Source organism: Arvicanthis niloticus, chromosome 17 (assembly GCF_011762505.2).
Source record: "Arvicanthis niloticus isolate mArvNil1 chromosome 17, mArvNil1.pat.X, whole genome shotgun sequence".
Lineage (NCBI taxonomy): Eukaryota > Metazoa > Chordata > Mammalia > Rodentia > Muridae > Arvicanthis > Arvicanthis niloticus.
In genome coordinates this window covers 21,499,304-21,516,553 of record NC_047674.1, presented here as the reverse complement: position 1 = coordinate 21,516,553, position 17,250 = coordinate 21,499,304, and the positions used below count along the sequence as shown (strand labels likewise).

Here is a 17,250-nt window from a genome sequence, read left to right as displayed (position 1 = left end):
GAGTGGATGAAATCAAGCTACACATGGCCGGCAAGCTAGAGCAAATGCATGTGCTGAACAATATACATGCTTAGATGCTGACAAATGGAAAAGCAAAGGTGCAGAACAATCTAACTCTTTTACCAACCCTTTCTCTGCATAGGCTATTGTCTAACCTGGGAATCCAGTCTCGTCCTATGCTTTCTTCATTCAAGTAGCCACATGTTTTCAGTGCTGAGCCACAAAACAGTCTCTCTTCTAGCAAGTCTCCCTTGGGTTGCCTATTGTGCCCAACTGTATCACAGAACTTAGCTCACTGGGTGGCAATTATTTGTTGCTCCACTGTCTCCTTAATTAAGCATAGAAAACCTGGGAAGGGGAACGTGGTTTATTTTGGGTTCCAGAGCACAGCTCCAGACCTGTCTGTTAATTAGACACTTAATCCGTATGTAAATAGGTATATAAACAGGAAAAGGCAAAAACCAAGGCCAAGGAGAGACTGCAGAATGTTCCATGTAGTTAGGGAAGTTTCTAATTGATTGGTGCTAAAGGAGTCGTGGTGGATTTAAATGAGCAGGAGAATAAATCGATCAAAGTCGAGTTTTAGGGATAAAGGGGTGTCCTGGGATGTTAATGAGCTTCCTGGACATGCAAAACTACTTTCAAAACCCAGGGCTGTTGCTGATTGACAGTGTGATTCTCTAGACAGGGTCTTTGACTTATCCACTGCCTAATAAATCTTAACAAATGGATTGAGAATAGGGTTGTTTACAGAAGAATTGTGTCATACACTGCTTTACTACAAAAAAATGAAGAGGTATTTAGGTTGCTAAATCTTGTGCTTGTTTGCAGTCTCGGGGACTGGGCTCAGTGCTTCACACATGCTAGAGAAGAGAGCTACGGATGAACTACAGTGCAACCTTTCAAATGTTGCTTGAATGCTTCTCGTGACGAGAGTTGCCCGGTTCAAGCCACACACTGTGCTAATGGCTTCTAGACCTCCGTTCATTCAATTCCTCTAACAAAGCCTACACCTCTCCATGCTCTTGATAAATCTGTGATGTTGTACTTTGGCAATCAGTTTAGACAAGGGTGTGGAAGAGTCTGATGAACTTTCTGTTTGCTGGCTGGAACTCCCAGCCACATGAACTCTAGACATAAACTTTACCACAGAGCCATCCCTCCAGCTCCTAATGCCTGTCTTTAAAATCTTCTCTTTACCTTTAGGATTTGTAGGAAATCCAGGTGAAAAAGGAAACAGAGGCAATCCAGGGTTACCAGGTCCAAAAGGCCTTGAGGGATTGCCTGGGCTACCAGGCCCTACAGGTATGGCTATTCTCCAATAGAAACTTCATGTTCTAACCTTTCCTAGACCTAAATATAATAAAGCCTACTTCTAGATTCATTAGATCAAACACAAAATCTGCCTAGAAAGTGTTCCAGGAGAAATTTGTTCTAAATTAAGCCAAAGTAAATGTGTTTAGTAGCTGACATCGATAGACTGATAAACATCCTACAAGCGATTCCATTTTTATAGTCAAACCTTTTACTTTTAACATGTCAGAGATTAAAAAAAAAATGCTCTAGTTATTTTCGCTGTTGTGTCTTCCTTTTGTAAACAAGTTATTGAGTATGCAAAGCAATTTTAAGCTACAAAGTAGTCTCCTATCCCAGGCCACCTCAGTAGCAAAATAACTTACATGGCAATTAACCTTCAGTATGCTGACAGACTGTACTGCAGTACACTCAGAGGAGCCACTCTTTTCTGCTGATGCTGGTCTTAGGGTAGCTTTGAACAGGCCTAATAATAGGACTCTCACCTTATCCAGTTTTCCAAATCTTAAGTCCCCAGTCCTATGGTGAGCCCTAGCTGAAGGCAAAAGAACAATTAACAGCTAGCCTAGGAGTTCTGTACTTACCTACTTATAGGGAACACGTGTGACCACGCTAATGGCATCCTGTTATTATAAGCCCTCAAAATCACAACAACTGTAGGTTTTCTATGCTTTGGATTGTTTTGATTTTTCATTTAATAGAAATTTCTGTACCTATCTACCCATGCAAGCAGAAGATATCTGTTGAGCACATAAACCCAGGAACTGGTCATGTGACTCTATTTCTTCTCAAGGCCCTAGAGGAGATCCGGGGAGCAGTGGAAATCCTGGAAGACCAGGACCACCAGGCATGCCAGGAAGCATGGGGAACATGGGGGTACCAGGTAATGCTATCATCCTGTTATTATGAGCCAGGGAGCCCATAAGTCAGAACTGTAGATTTTCTGTTTTTTTTTTTTTTTTTTTTATTTAATAGAAGGTTTATGTCAACTTTGCTTTTAGACAAAGATTCTGTGTGGAACCAGAACATGAGCAGTAACAAGATACATGTGTTGTCTAGCAATCACACATTATATAGCCCAATATTTATGATTCTGAAAAACCATCTTTTTGGAAAATGATTCATACAAACATCAAGATGGGATACTTCCAGATCCCTTCTTCTCTTTTCTTACCTGATATCTGTCCTCATTGCAGGCCCTAAAGGGAGAAAAGGAACTTCGGGAATTCCAGGTCCAGCTGGAAGACCAGGCCTTCCTGGAATCCATGGTCCCCAAGGAGATAAGGGGGAGCCAGGTTATTCAGAAGGTGCAAGGCCAGGACCACCAGGACCTAAGGTATATAGACCACTGAAACAGTTACATTTTGGCAAAGGTGGGGGGCCGTAAGTTATCAACAAAGACCAGATTCAGTGCAGGAAGAAAAAAAATGAAATTTCTATACATTCAGGCAGCTACGGTTTTTGGTTTTGTTGCTGATGGTGGTGGTATTTGTTTCTTTTAAACACATTCCTATTTATTTCCACAATTGAAGCTATTTCATGCTCTCAATTTGGGAAAATCTATTTCAGCCACCAAGAAATGTCTCTGCCCCTGCCGTTTAACTGTGCTCACACAGGAGGCAGTGGTAACAGCCCCCAAAACTGACAGGGCAGGTTTTCTTTCCTCCAGATATAAAGTTTTTTTGTTCTTGCTGTTTCTCATGCGGGAGATTTTGCGTTCTATATTCGAATCTCTTTGTCTTGTTAAGATAAAATAAAAGGCATAGAATAAAATAGTTCTTCAGTAGTATTAACAAGTAAACAAACTCCTAAGCTGCGTGTGTTTCTCCTTGTGTTAGAACAGTTAGAAATATCTTCACTTCATTACGCAGAACATTTTTACCTTGTGACAGTGTCCTTCCTCAGAGCCTGTGTCCCCTCAGACTGAGGCGGGCTATCAAAACTCTTGACAGGTGTGGCAATCACATGCTGTTTCAGTGGTGTTGGCTTCTCTTCTAGGTTGATTTCCTTCAAACCTTCTTTTTGTCTGCACTTACCCTAAGAGATGTGCAAGTATAGAGTCATTAACAGACATTCCAGAAAGCAGAGCTTTTTAAAGATCTATTTATTTATTAGGTACACAGTATTCTGCCTGCATATACACCTGCTTAACAACAGACGAAGGCACCAGATCTCATTAGAGGTGGTTGTTAGCCACCATGTGGTTGCTGGGTGTGGAATTTAGGCTCTCTGGAAGAGCGTCTTATCCTCTAAGCCATCTCTTCAGCCCCAGAAGCAGAGCTTTTCTTTTCTTTTTTTTTTTTTTTTTGGATATTTTATTTACATTTCAGATGCCATCCCCTTTCCCCATTGGAAAAAATTGGTTTTCCCCCAGAAAACCCCTATCCCATGCCCCCTTTTCCTTTTTGCTTTTATACACTTTTTTAAAATGTTAATCAAAGGCTTTATAAGTTTGGTAATGCTCAATCAGAGGCGTAACCCACTACCCAACCTAGATATATCAACTATCTTTGACTGGTGGAGACACGTGAACATCTGCCTCCATATCCCCAGCCCTCTTTCTCTCTCTTTCCCTCTCTCATCACCTAGCTTCTCAAATACTTCTCCTCTCCTTACTTTTTCTCTTCCTCTCCTTACCCCTCCCACCTTAGCTCCTCCTACATATCACCCTTCCTGTTAAAATAAAACTTTTCTCTCAAAATACAATTAGAGCATATTTATGCCAATTTGTACCAGTGAGATACAAGATAGACCTAATACCCAGTCCATCATTTTGTTGACTAACCAGAACCTCTGTCATCTCTCCTAAGTTTAGAAATAGCTGAGAGGAGTTAACAGACAACAGTCCAGATTACCTTACATGGATAGTTGGTTTTCAAAACGTCAGAAGTCCACAGAATTGACGTTACAAACATTTCTGTAGTAATGTTCGTTTTGATTAGAGACCTGTATGCTCCTGACAGCTTCCTGTATTGGATTCTAAGAAGAAATTGAGCTTCTTTGGAGTTACTCCAGTTGTGGTGAGACAGCCACTAGGCAAGAATTGCCTCTTTCCATCTACAGACAAATTACTGTCCAGAAAAGGACACACTTGCAGAATAGTCGACTGATTATATCTGCCTAGACAGAGTAATCATCCCTTAATAATTCTGCAGCACTAAGGTCTGTCAGACTTCTTCCTGGGCCAGAAGGCTGAAGATCAGATGCTCTAACTTTCTGTAGTACAGGGAGTGTCCAGGTGTTCAGCGGTCTCTATAATTTGGCTGAGTTTTAGAAGCTATGCTTTGTGCTTCCCATAATTTTAGTTAACTCAGTCATTCTGGATTTCTGACGGGGTTGAAAACTTATAGTCTCATAGCCAATCCTGGCTATTTACTTTGAGAGAAAATATTTGAGTGGATGGTTTTCAGCTGACATTCATTCTAAAGCCAAGAAAAGCAGGTTCAGAACTAAGTGTTTTAGTTAGAAGCAGAGCTTTCAAACGAGGGATTTCATGGTCCGCCCTGAAGAAGTCTGTAGCATCCCGAGTGGCCCACTAACCTAAATTGTATGGAAAGTCCATGTTTCTGTAAAGGGAGAAGATATTTTTCTATCAGATGTTCAAGGGTTTAAGGATCCCCCAGAAACTGTCTCTCTGGAGCCAGCAGGATAGCATTTTTTTTCTCCTACTTGTAGTTCCAGCATTTTGGGAGATGGAGGTGGGATGAGCCGTAGTAAGCGTCAGTCACCCTTGACCACACAAGATGAAGGCCACCCTAAGCTACATAAGATCCTGTCTCAAGACAGGAACAAAAAAAAAAAAATTGCTATTATTATTTCCATTTTCTGCAGTAGTCATCAGAAGGAGAAGGAAAACTTTTAGAAACTGCAAAGACTTGAGAAAACAAGCTTTTAATACTTGAAGCACAATTTTAGATTTTTTTTTTTTTTTCAGAAAACCAGAGAGACGCCTTCCACTGAGGTGTCTTTCTCCAGGGCAATCCCATTTGATCAGATTCTTTTTGTTTTTGTTTTTGTTTTTTCGAGACAGGGTTTCTCTGTGTAGCCCTGGCTGTCCTGGAACTCACTTTGTAGACCAGGCTGGCCTTGAACTCAGAAATCCACCTGCCTCTGCCTCCCAAGTGCTGGGATTAAAGGCATGCGCCACCACTGCCCGGCTTGACCAGGTTCTTATTCAGTTCCTTACCAGCTCTGTCTAGATTCAGGTTTTCACAGGTAGTGACCACATGAAGTGTTCAGAGCTCTACATTGGCCACAGGCTGATTTTTCTCCGGTTAGGGAGTCCTAGTATGAGATAATACATTCCAATCATCCTTGATGGAAACTGTATAAGTCACCACCAACCATGCATGATCTGAATTATCATTTAATTGAGATACAGATGTGATGAATTGTAAAGCAGCCAGATTTTTTTTTTCAAAACATCTGGTTGGCAGACATTTTTTTTTAGCATTGTATCTACAGGGCACTTATTGGTTTAGCCTACTTCTTATTTCCTGTCAGTCACCACAATGTTTGTGATTTTTCTACTTGTGTGATTGTTTAGTAACTCTCTCCCAGCTGGACTCTGAAGTCCATGAAAGCAGGGGCTGTGTGCATTGTATATGGGTATTCAGTCTGTCTTCACACAGGTCCAGTGCTGTCCTGGATTCCATCTTAGTTAAATGTTCTGCTCTTGTTCTCTTGAAAGCCTTTATGTGTGTTTAAAGCAAGAGAGTGGAGGAGAGAGAGAGAGAGAGAGAGAGAGAGAGAGAGAGAGAGAGAGAGAAAGAGAGAGAGAAGCGATGCATTCTCATTCTGCATTGGGCCTCACAAAGCACAAGGCTAATCTATCCCTCACACATTTCATGCCCTGTAGTTGGCCTGTAGCAAATACACAGCAGAGATTAGTAAGTCAGTAAGTTGTTTTAGGGGTTTTTGTTTGTTCGTTTGTTTAATTTAATTTAATCCTAACTACATATCCTGCTTATATGAGAACTTTAAAGGTGTTTGACTGAATTTAAGGGCGATCCAGGATTGCCAGGTGACAAAGGAAAGAAAGGAGAAAGAGGCCTACCTGGGCCACCTGGACAGTCGGGGCCTGCTGGACCTGATGGAGCCCCTGGGAGTCCTGGGAGTCCTGGCCACCCAGGTCAGTGTAAGAGTAACTTTTATTTGCCTGATGTAATTGTCACCTCCAAAAGCTTACTGCTTCTGTCTGCTAACCTAGACCTAGTCCTGGAAGCTTCTAGGCTCTGTACAATGCAATCTAGAAAATCTGTTGTTTTCAGCCTCTGAGACCTGCTGCTGAATAAGCTCACCCCTTTCTAGTTCTTTGTGATCTCTGACTTGCTGGTTCAACTCAGCTGTTCTGGCTCAAAGCCAGACTCCTCTACAAGCTGACTCCTCTCTTGGCCTCTTGACTTTTTGCTCTGCATGGCCTCAAACTAACGTTGGCAATCTGTTCTAATCTTCTGGCTCCTTCTCCTTCTCTGGCTCATTCTGTCTTCAACCTGTCTCTGTAAAACTCTCCCTGTAAAACTACCTCCTTCTTATCTCTCTCCGCACTCTTTTAAATACCCTCTCTTTTCTCTCTCATGAGAGTTGAACATAGTCTACTCTGTCAAATCTTTCTCTGACTCATCACTTTTCTGCCACTCAGACATCACTTTCAAACATAGGTGCTCCTTCTACAAACTAACTTTACCCTGTTTGTATTCCAGCAGAGGGCTTAAAAGTGTGAGCTAAGGGCTGAGGCACACCACCAGTAGAAACAGGTTTTTTTCAGGAAATAACACAATCCAGGGGTTCACAGTGTTATCAAATATCCTGCAACAGGTGAGCCCTGACTTTACAGCTCTGAAAGGTAGCAGCAGTGTGTAGGACGGCCCTTACATTTTAGACTCACCTTTGTAAACAGAAAGCTGCGATTTCCAGTGTGTGTACAACAGTTGTCTTGATTCAACTTTGAACTTCAAATTCTAGAGCACTAAAAAAATGGTGAAGTAGTTAGGAAGGCCTCATTTTACTGTTTAGCAGACTGAAACCTAAACACCTGCTCTTATAATCAAGAAGTCTGAAGTTCTGCCTCAACAAATTCAGCCTAGAGGTATGAAACAGTACTTCCTGCCAAATCTTAGGTTAGAACAACATAGCCAGGCTTCTAACAAAAGCATAGGTTGGGTGACTTAACAGATGCCTGCTTTCTCACAGTCTGGAAGCCAGAACTCTGAGACCAAAGTGCTGGTAAGGCTGGCTCCTGTGAGACCTCTGGGCATGGCTAGAGCCATCTCTTCCTGTCTCCCCTTGTGTTTGCATCCTGATCTCTTATAAAGATGCCACTAGTGTTGGTTTAGAGTTTTCACTTTTGTTTACCTTTACAAAGTATTTTAAATACAAGTTTTTAGCTCTATTCATTCATTCATTCATTCATTCATTCATTGTGGGGGTGGTGTGTGGTATCTACATGGAGGTCAGGGGACAACGTGCAAGAGCTTGTGGGAATCAGTGCACTTCTTCCATCATGTGAGTCCTGGGGATCAAACTCAGGTTATCAGGCTTGGCTGCAAGTACCAATACCCACTTAGGTATCTTACCAGCCCCAATTTTTGACAACCACACTGCTAAACACAATGGCTTTCTGAAGCACTGGGGGGTTAGGACTTTAGTCTATTAATTTATGACGAACATAATAACACCTGTAGTGCTACTTTAAATCCTTTTTTTTCCTGACATGTTTCTGATCTGGATCTTGCAATCCATGTTAGCTCATAACAAGTGTTCATTTTGTTTTATTAAAAACAATTGCTTGGCTGGAGATGAAGCTCGTTAGTGTAACATTTCCTCACATACACAAGGCCCTAGGTTCAATTCCCAGCCCTGGCAGGAGGAGAAAAAGGTAAAAAGGGGAAAAAAAAGTATTTTTTAAAAGATTTATTTATTATTTTATGTATGTGAGTACACTGAAGCTGTCTTCAGACACACCAGAAGAGGGCATCAGATCCCATTACAGATGGTTGTGAGCCACCATGTGGTTGCTGGGAACTGAACTCAGGACCTCTGGATGCTTATTTAACCAATGAGCATCTCTCTAGTCCTGAAAAAAATGTATTTAATAAATCTCAAAAACAAACAGAAAAACCTTGCTAAACTATTAGGTTACAGGTGCAGGCTTGCATAAATATAGCATTTAAGTGAAGGATTTGGTAGATTTGCAGTTAGCTCCTGATTTTAGCAGTTAGTCAGATATTGCGCAATTCGCATAGGGATCGAACTTAGGTCGTCAGGCTTGGCTACAAGCACCTTGTAGCCAAGCCTGACTGAGCCATCTTGTCAGCCCTAATTTTTTAAAGCCACATTGCTAAATGCAATGGCCTTCTGAGTAGTTGGATGTTAGGACTCCAACATAGGAAGGAAATCACAGCTGTGTAGCTTCCAGGAGAAACGTTTTTCAGAACAAATGTCTGAGGTGACCTGTCAGGAATTTCCTTAAGGGCAGCCTGAACATGGCCCATGGGAGGAACTGCCTGTTCGAGTAGCTGATGTTACTAACTCCTTATATCTCGGTCTTCTTTTTCTCTCTTCTCTCTGGATCTTTAGGTAAACCAGGTCCTGCTGGTGATTTGGGTCTTAAAGGACACAAAGGCTTCCCAGGCCCTCCAGGAAGCACTGGCCCTTCAGGTTTATTTTAAAGCTTATTCTACCCCCTCTGTCTGGAGAAACACACTTTGTCCTTGAGATTGAACTGTCTAAGTATACTGTTCTATCACTTGCAGAATGCAGAATAGTGGGGTTGATAACACTACCTAGTTGAAGTATCTGCCAGTATAAAATACCACGGTCATCTCAAGATAGTGATAATGTAGGCATAGGTTTTTTGGGTGCTGTGTTATGCTTTGTTTTGTTTTGTTTTACTATGAAAGTAGTTAAACACATAACTAGAGTTCTGAAAAATCAGTACCTTTGAGCACTTTCCACCTATCTGCCTGGTGTTCACAGTAGGCCATCAGAAGGGGGGGCCTGTCTTTGAGTGGCATGGTTTGGGTTTCTGTTTGTTTTAGGCCCTCCAGGACTTCCAGGGCTTCCTGGGCCAATGGGTATGAGAGGTGACCAAGGACGTGATGGAATTCCTGGTCCTCCAGGACAAAAGGGAGAAACAGGTACATGTGCTCTTCATCTATATATATATATGAATGAGTCATATATATATATATACATATATATATATATGTGTGTGTGTGTGTCTGTGAATGAATCTATATGCATATACATGCACTACATATTATATATTAACTATACATTATACATTATGTTATGTTATATGTTTGTTGTATGTTATATGTTTTGTATTATGTTATATGCTATATATTATGTTATATGTTATGTTACATAATATGTAGATTATATATAAGTATATATAAATTATACACTACATTATATACTATTTATATAGGCATATATAATATATAGAATTCTCTATATAATATATAGCTATATATTATATATTATCTAATATTATTATAAATAAATATAATTTATTATACCTACATTTTATATATTTTTATATAAACTTATAAAATATAAATATATATTATAAATAAATTATAAATATAGTCTATAAATATATTTTATTATGCATATATGGATATATTATTATAATTATAATCTATTATGTATATTACATGATATATTATCATAGGATATGATGATTACCATAGGATATATGTATAATTATAACATATTACCTATAAATATACAATAATTATCTATAGAATTATACATATGTAATATATAGTGTATGTGCATATGCTTATGGATTCACTCATGCCATAGCCATTTTGCAGAAGTCAAGAGCATGATCTACAGGGGTTAATTTTCCCTTTATCCCACGTTGGTCCTGGGGGACTGAGTTCAGGTCATTAGTCTGAGATGGATGAGCCTTTATCCACAGAGCTTCCTCACTGACCCTTGTCTTTAATATTTGTTCCACCCACTGACTTATTAATAGTGTTTAATTCCATGTGGCTCTAATAAGTCTTTACTGATAGAACAGATGGTCTCTGACCCTTCCTTAGCATGCATCAATTGTATTTCCTTCACATATAGGGTGCAGTGAGATTAAGCAAATGCTAATATATCAAAAATTGCCTCTTACAGGCTTGCTGGGGGGCTATCCAGGCCCAAAAGGGAGCCCTGGTGTACCAGGTAGGCATTTCTTCTTCCCTGACCTTAAAATGCGCATTTCCAAGAGCAGAATTTACCATCTTGATTTGACTTGTCAAACAAGGTAACTTGGCAAGTGAAATATGCCTCGATGATAATACTAAATATAACCTTAATAGTCAATTAAAGCTATCATCACAAGAAAGAAAATGTTTCCAAAGCTGTGTCCTAGCCTATCGGATTTTCTTCTATGCAAGTTTTTAAAGCTATTCATATGGATTTGTGTTATTGCTGCTGCTGTTAGCTGGTTCTTGCAATGGCTCGACTCCTACAAGAATACATGTGGAGGTGGCTTCCCTGTGGGCACCCTTCCCGGCTGTTGAGGTACAGGGGTAGTGCCATTCCCCACTTTGATTCCAGCCCTTGCACCGAGCTTGTGGTTCATGTTCTTGCTTGTCAAGGGCTACCCTGAACCTCTATCAATATCTGAGACACAACAACTTCTCTAATATGTTCCTCAATGTCTATGCATGTTTCTTGACCCACCATAGGTATCTTTCTCAAGCCAGTGTCATAGAATAAGCAGAGTTCTTGAACTCTTTTCCTTTCTGTAGAGAGAGAAGCCAAGAGAAACAGCAGATTGTTTGTACCTTTTAGCGATCTTTATTATCCTGGCATCCTATGAATAGGAGTGTTTCAAGGTAGTACTCATGCTTTATTCATAACAAATGATGCCATGAGACCCTGACGAAGATGAGTTGATGTTGGAACTGAAGCACTGGAGCTGAAGTGTGAAGCAGACAGGAGCTGCCCTTTCCTGTCATTGCTTAAAGACTTGATTGTCCTTTTGACCAATCTCAGTGTTTGAACACTGAGCCTTCTATCCCCTACCAGCATAGAGCCTTTCCCTATCACAGTGTCTAGTTGTAGAATTATATACAAAAGAAAAGCTTCAGTTCCTATACTTAGGCTAAGCTAAAAACTCATTGGAAGAGAAATGCTGTATTTGCATTACTCTGCATTTGACTGCAAATAAGTTTTCAAAGGGAAAAAAAATCACACCTCAAACCACAACCACCACCACCACCACCAACAACAACAACAACAAAAGCTTTAAAAATAACAAATAGTCCAGTTATGCAAATGATCACACACCTCAATGCTTCTGGGATAACAGACATGAAGAGTTCATCAAAACTTGGAAGATATGGATTGGTTTGGTTAGTTTATTCTCCCAGATCCTTAAGAGAACTCAGATTAGAGAAGAAAGAATGAAATTTTAACAAAAATGTAATATAAAACCCATGTCACGAGTGTATGAGGTCATTGCTGGGCAAAGACAGCACTACAAGAGGCAGACACAAGCCGATGCCCTCGGAGCACGTCCTTTAACTGTGGGGATTACAGGCACTGCAAGACTAAGGAATGTGACTTCACCAAGGACAACACCAGAACAGTCAACACTTTGATTCTCTTTCTCATTCTAGGTCTTTACTACCTACCCAACAGTGACCCACCCACAACATTCCTCCAGCCAACAGCCTTACTCTCACCTCTCCTATATTCACACCATTTACTCTCACAAATAACACCGGTTGGGAGTGTAGGGGTAGAGAGATGGCCTAGGCATTAAAAGCACTTGTTGCTCTTACAGAAGTCCCACCGTCAGATGCATGTGGCATACCACCACATATAACTCCAGTCCCAGGGGATTTAATGCTCTCTTCCGGCTTCTCTGGGCACCAGGCACACACTACAAACATACATATAGGTAGAACACACTCATACTTATAAAATCGAGAAATCGTTTTTTAATTAAAAAAAAATAGAGATGGGAAAGAGGAGGGGAGATTGTTTCCAATCCATACTACAGCTTTTATCCTGGAATTTCAAAGCACAGTTTCTTGAAGGTTTTCTGAGACAACAAATAATACCTTGTACTATGCTGTGACATTTCTGGGGTCTTCTTTCAGACCTCTTGCCATGCTTATCCCCCCCCTTGACTCAGTATCACAGCTGTGGGAAAGATTCAGCCAGGGGACTGCGTAGGATTACAACTACCTCTGTGTCAAACTGGGCAACAATTCCAAGCCCACGTCACTACCCTGAAGTTTAGCTTTTCTCTGCTCTATTGAATTATCTGTAAGTAAATAATAAATAATAATGAAGCTAATAAATAAATAATGTCACTATAAAGTCCACCAAATAATAACTGTGGCTTACAGATGCACGGCATTTAAGATCTTAAGATAGCATGCCATTTGTCTATATGTTAGGTAAATGTTTTCAAGCAGCTGAGCTGTGACAGGGATATTTTTACTTTTAAAATAAGACAGGAGAAGAGCTGAGGAGAGGGCTCTGTAGTATGAAGTATACACTATCTGAAATATCAGGACTGGGAAAGCTGAGACATGCAGATCCCTGGAATTTGATGATCAGCCATTCCAGGCAAATCAGTGATCTCTGAGTTCACTGAGTGAGCATTTTTCATTAAATAAACCCAGGAGCATGTGTTAAATAAAACACAGAAACACACACATACACTCACACCAAATAAAATCAGACAACAGATTTGTAAAAATGTAATGATTTTGCCTAGATCAACACCTAGTCAGAGGAAGACCTATTGACCTATATTTTTATTCTCTGGCCTTTTTTATTTAGAGAAGATACATTACAAATCTTAACATTTAACATTTTCAAAGAAAGTGCCTGTATTACTGAAGCTAACGACAAACTGTAAAGCCAACTGAGTTTTCTTCTTTGCAGGTGTCAAAGGAGACAGGGGAGTTCCAGGCTTTTCTGGCCTTCCTGGCAGGAAGGGAGACATGGGGAATGTTGGACCTCAAGGACCCCCAGGCGCCACTGGACTCCCAGGACCACCAGGTCTACCTGGGGCAATTGTCCCTGGCCAGAAAGGAAACAGAGGTCTCCCAGGCTTAAGAGGAAATCCAGGTAGAGTGCTCCCTTCCACAAGTTGGAATGGAAGTGGCATCTGACATCAGATGTATTCTTTCTGCCATCACCTCATGGCTTCTCGTGTTGCCCCTGCTCTTTTTGCCCCTCTCATGTCCCTGACTGTCATACAAAGTGAGTTGGTGTGGTGTGGAGGGACAGTGGCCTGGGCAAATGATAAGTACATTTAATTAAGTATCCTAAAGACAGAGACCTCTATTGTTGAGCGTGTACTATGTATCAGGCCAGATGCTTCCCCACAGACTATCCTCGGGGAGATGTGGTTCCTTCCTGCTGTCCCCCATGCTTCCCTGCATGCTCCCCTCCATCTTCACCACAGGCCCACCTCCCAGCAGCAAAGGAAAGGGTGTTTGGGGCAATAACAAGATGTGGGGCTTACATTCCATTTTGAAAGAATCTATGACAGAACTCTCAAGAATCCCCCCTTACTGGCAACTCTGATGCCCTCTTTGTGAATCCAGGTGAGCCAGGTCCCCCTGGACCTCCAGGACCTATTGGAAAAGGCATAAAAGGTGACAAAGGATTTATGGGCCTACCTGGCCCCAAAGGTCTGCCTGGGACTGTAGGGGACATGGGCCCACCAGGTCACCCGGTGAGTGTGAAATGTTATCACTACAGTCCTGACTTGCTGTTGTTATACTGCAGTCATATTGTATATATCAGCACTGGTCACATTTGCTTACTATTGGTGAACTATACTATTAACTCTGGCGAACTGACTACTGTGTACGATCAGCTTCACCTGAATGCACCACACAGTCACTCTTTATGATACATCTGCGTGCTGATGTGATACACCCAAGGTCCCACAGACCCCAGGAAATCAAAGAAGCTTAAGGGCTGCAAAGATTTTACCTCTACAGTACCTCCAACACATGGGTATATGGGAACAAACCTCTGATTCTTGCTTATTTAAACTCTGAGCTATTTCAGTAGGAAAAAAAAAAACAAAAACTAAGTACCTAGTAATTGATAAATGCCCTCAAATAGCCTCAAATGATAGTCACTGTGTCCCTCTATTAATTTGCTTTCAAAACAAACTTTGCTATCTTGTAAGTATATACATGAACACACACTCATATCATCAAATATTTGAATGTATTAACTTGAATTTCTTCCTATTATTATGTACCTGGTTCTGGCAGATTCAGTTTCCTTGTTCATTAGACTTACCTCTACTGTGAATATACCTTAGTGTGACAGTATTTCCCGTTAAAATGAAGCCAGCAGTAGAACAACTTACAGAAATATGAGCTAAGTCCCCCAGTGAGTGTCTAAGGGCAGGAAGTATCTCACTGGCTGAACATTTCCATTTTAAGACTTCAACCTAAGTTTCCCTTGGGCCACTCAGCTGACTCATGACCACAATGGTAATGACACGCTGTGCTTAGAGTCAGCTGTGCTCACAAGCCTTTTCTTCACAAAATTCAACTCTGTTATTGTAGAAATAATATGCCTTCCCAGTGAGAAGAGGACAAAGCTCTTTAAATAGCACACATGCAGCCTTGGCTAATACCCAAGAGAAGCCAGCCTCTAATAGAATGTTTTACTATTTTATATGCACCTTCGGCTTATACATTTCATATAAGCTATCATCTACTCTCCCCCCAAATAAACCTCTTAGGACCCAGCTCCGGGTTAGATTTTTGAACAGCTTCAACAGAGATGGGAGAACTATAAATCTAGCCAGTTAGGCAAATGGGAGATTTTCACAACAAAGACAATTATTTTAAGCACTCCAGTGTTGCACTTTTTCCAAGTAGTTGTTTCCCAGGTTCAATTCTTGTCCAACTGGCAGAATTATGCTTTTCTTGGGAAGAGATCCAGGGGCTTTATGGCAGGCCAGGACTTACACTGCTGTGACCCTGTATGCCCCTGTGAGCATCCTGTTGGAGGCACCTAGTTTGGCGACAGGCGTGAGCACTGGTCAGTCCTTGTGAACATTTACATCCTATAAACTTTGCTGTCTCTGTCAGGCCTGGTTAGCTACTTATCTCTGGAGTATTTTGGAGGCAGCACTTCCTCAGCTAAATTCCACTTTGTATGATTAATGTCTCCTAAGCAAATCTATTAATAGAGCCTCCACAACACCAATTCTATTCCTTTGAGTTTCTCTTACACCAGTATTTTGTTCGTATATTTCTTGTCTAACCATTGTGCGGTTGGTGTTTGAGATTTTAAGTGTGGAACTTTCATGTTTACCTCCAAGGATGCCATCCTGTTCCTGTAGGTCCAGACTCCCAGGATCCCAGCCTAAGACCTCTCATTTCTGAGTGCCTCCCTCTCCTGAATTCTCTTGGAAACAGATGTTGAATAGATGAATGTGGCTCAAAACTCATTCTGGGGTGTCCACTCTGTACCAGGTGATACAGTCCTTTACTCACAAAGAGCCTAGTCTAAAGTGAAGGAGACAGATACTGAGATTCGTCCTTTTCTTGCTATGTGCTGTGAGGAAAGGTGGAGGACTGAAAAAAACACAGCAAGGGCATCTCTTCTCCTCTGTGGAATGTGCTCAGGGCCTGAGTCAGAAAAGAGAAACATCGGAACATCGGTTATCCAGGGAAACAAGGAGAGCAAGGCAGGGCAGAGCCTGAGAAAGAAAGAGTTTCTCAGAGCCTAGAGGCTGACTGTGTATGTGTGCAAGGGGTACAGCTGGGGACTGAGGCTGCATGAGAGCCCATCCAGAGACCAGAGGGCTGAGAAGAGTTCAGGTCATGAAGGTCTCATTTTCTAAAGAAGCAATACATTACAGCTAGAGAGATAGCTCGGTTGCTTAAAGTACCTTCTGTTCTTCCAGAGGACCTAGGTTCAATTCCCAGCACCCACATCTGGCAGCTCATAATCACCTGAAACTCTAGCTCCAAGTTATCTAACACTTCTTGTTTCTGACAAGGCGTGTGTGCATGCACACGCTCACGCGCACGCACACACACACACACACACACACGCATATACACACAGAGAGAGCTAAAAATTAAACCTAAAGAATCAGTATATCACTTCTTCATTCGTGAGTGCTTGTCAAGTTTCCTCTACAAGTTGAAATTAATCCTTTATAGAACTTGCCTTTGTTTTGACCATTTGCCAAGCTTAAAATCTATTCTGATTGCCCTATGGTAGCAGTCTGTGACACGGTGGAGCGATCACATGAAAATACAGACTCTCTATCACCCAGCCCACAAGTCCAACCCTACACCCTCACTAGGGGTAAATATGGGGGTTCGGTGGCATGACAGTTATTAGGAAGCATGTTAAAGCTCTTTTCAACTCTTTTGTGATTTGATTTCTAGAATTTACTTTTTGAGATACTGTCTACCTCCATCCAATCTGTAGATGTCACCCATATAACTCTCTGGGGCTTTGAAAGTTGTCATTACTGACCTAGTGATTGCACCTAAAGTTCTTCCAAAGACACCAGCAGATAGAAAGTCTGGTCTGTAAACAGGACTACTCTTACTCCTTAGGGTGCTTTCGTAGTCATTTCCAACAGAAATATGATTCTTCTTGATGGACATCTTGAGTTGCCGTCTTAACAACTCTTTTTGCTTAAAATACCTCCCTTTCCACTCTGAACCTGGTTTCCAACTCTCCTTAGCTGCCTTTCAATAAGGAGAACAGACTGTTTACCAGAAGCCAGACAGTCCCTGATCAGATGCCCCCTTTCCTTTCTTTCCTCTTTTAACCGTATATCAGTTCATCCCAGCAGTTGAATTATTGTGTTTTTCCTCTGGAGGCAGCTGACTCTAAAGCAACCTTTCTTATTCTTGGCACCTTTTTCATGTCTTTTAGTTTATTATTTTCAATAGCATTCTGTCTCAG

The 17,250-nt window shown here is 41.2% G+C and overlaps 1 protein-coding gene and 1 long non-coding RNA gene across 3 annotated transcripts in view; one reads left to right on the top strand and one right to left on the bottom strand.

Annotated features, from left to right (window-relative positions):
- Positions 1–5,239, bottom strand: part of LOC143434828 (uncharacterized) — a 34,795-nt gene extending 29,556 nt beyond the window's left edge. Inside the window, exons 1-2 of the long non-coding RNA XR_013104626.1 lie at positions 4,170–5,239; positions 3,197–3,351 (exon numbers count right to left, since the gene is read on the bottom strand). This is a non-coding gene — a long non-coding RNA (uncharacterized LOC143434828). The remainder of the gene's footprint in view (positions 1–3,196; positions 3,352–4,169) is intronic.
- The window catches only part of Col4a3 (collagen type IV alpha 3 chain), a 123,143-nt gene that overhangs the window by 95,339 nt on the left and 10,554 nt on the right, over positions 1–17,250 (top strand). For both annotated transcript variants that reach the window (XM_034521054.2, XM_076914918.1), the window contains 9 exons: positions 1,207–1,305; positions 2,108–2,197; positions 2,511–2,650; positions 6,319–6,445; positions 8,893–8,973; positions 9,354–9,452; positions 10,450–10,497; positions 13,225–13,410; positions 13,893–14,023. In XM_034521054.2, the coding sequence (XP_034376945.1) occupies positions 1,207–1,305; positions 2,108–2,197; positions 2,511–2,650; positions 6,319–6,445; positions 8,893–8,973; positions 9,354–9,452; positions 10,450–10,497; positions 13,225–13,410; positions 13,893–14,023 (1,001 nt within the window). The remainder of the gene's footprint in view (positions 1–1,206; positions 1,306–2,107; positions 2,198–2,510; positions 2,651–6,318; positions 6,446–8,892; positions 8,974–9,353; positions 9,453–10,449; positions 10,498–13,224; positions 13,411–13,892; positions 14,024–17,250) is intronic.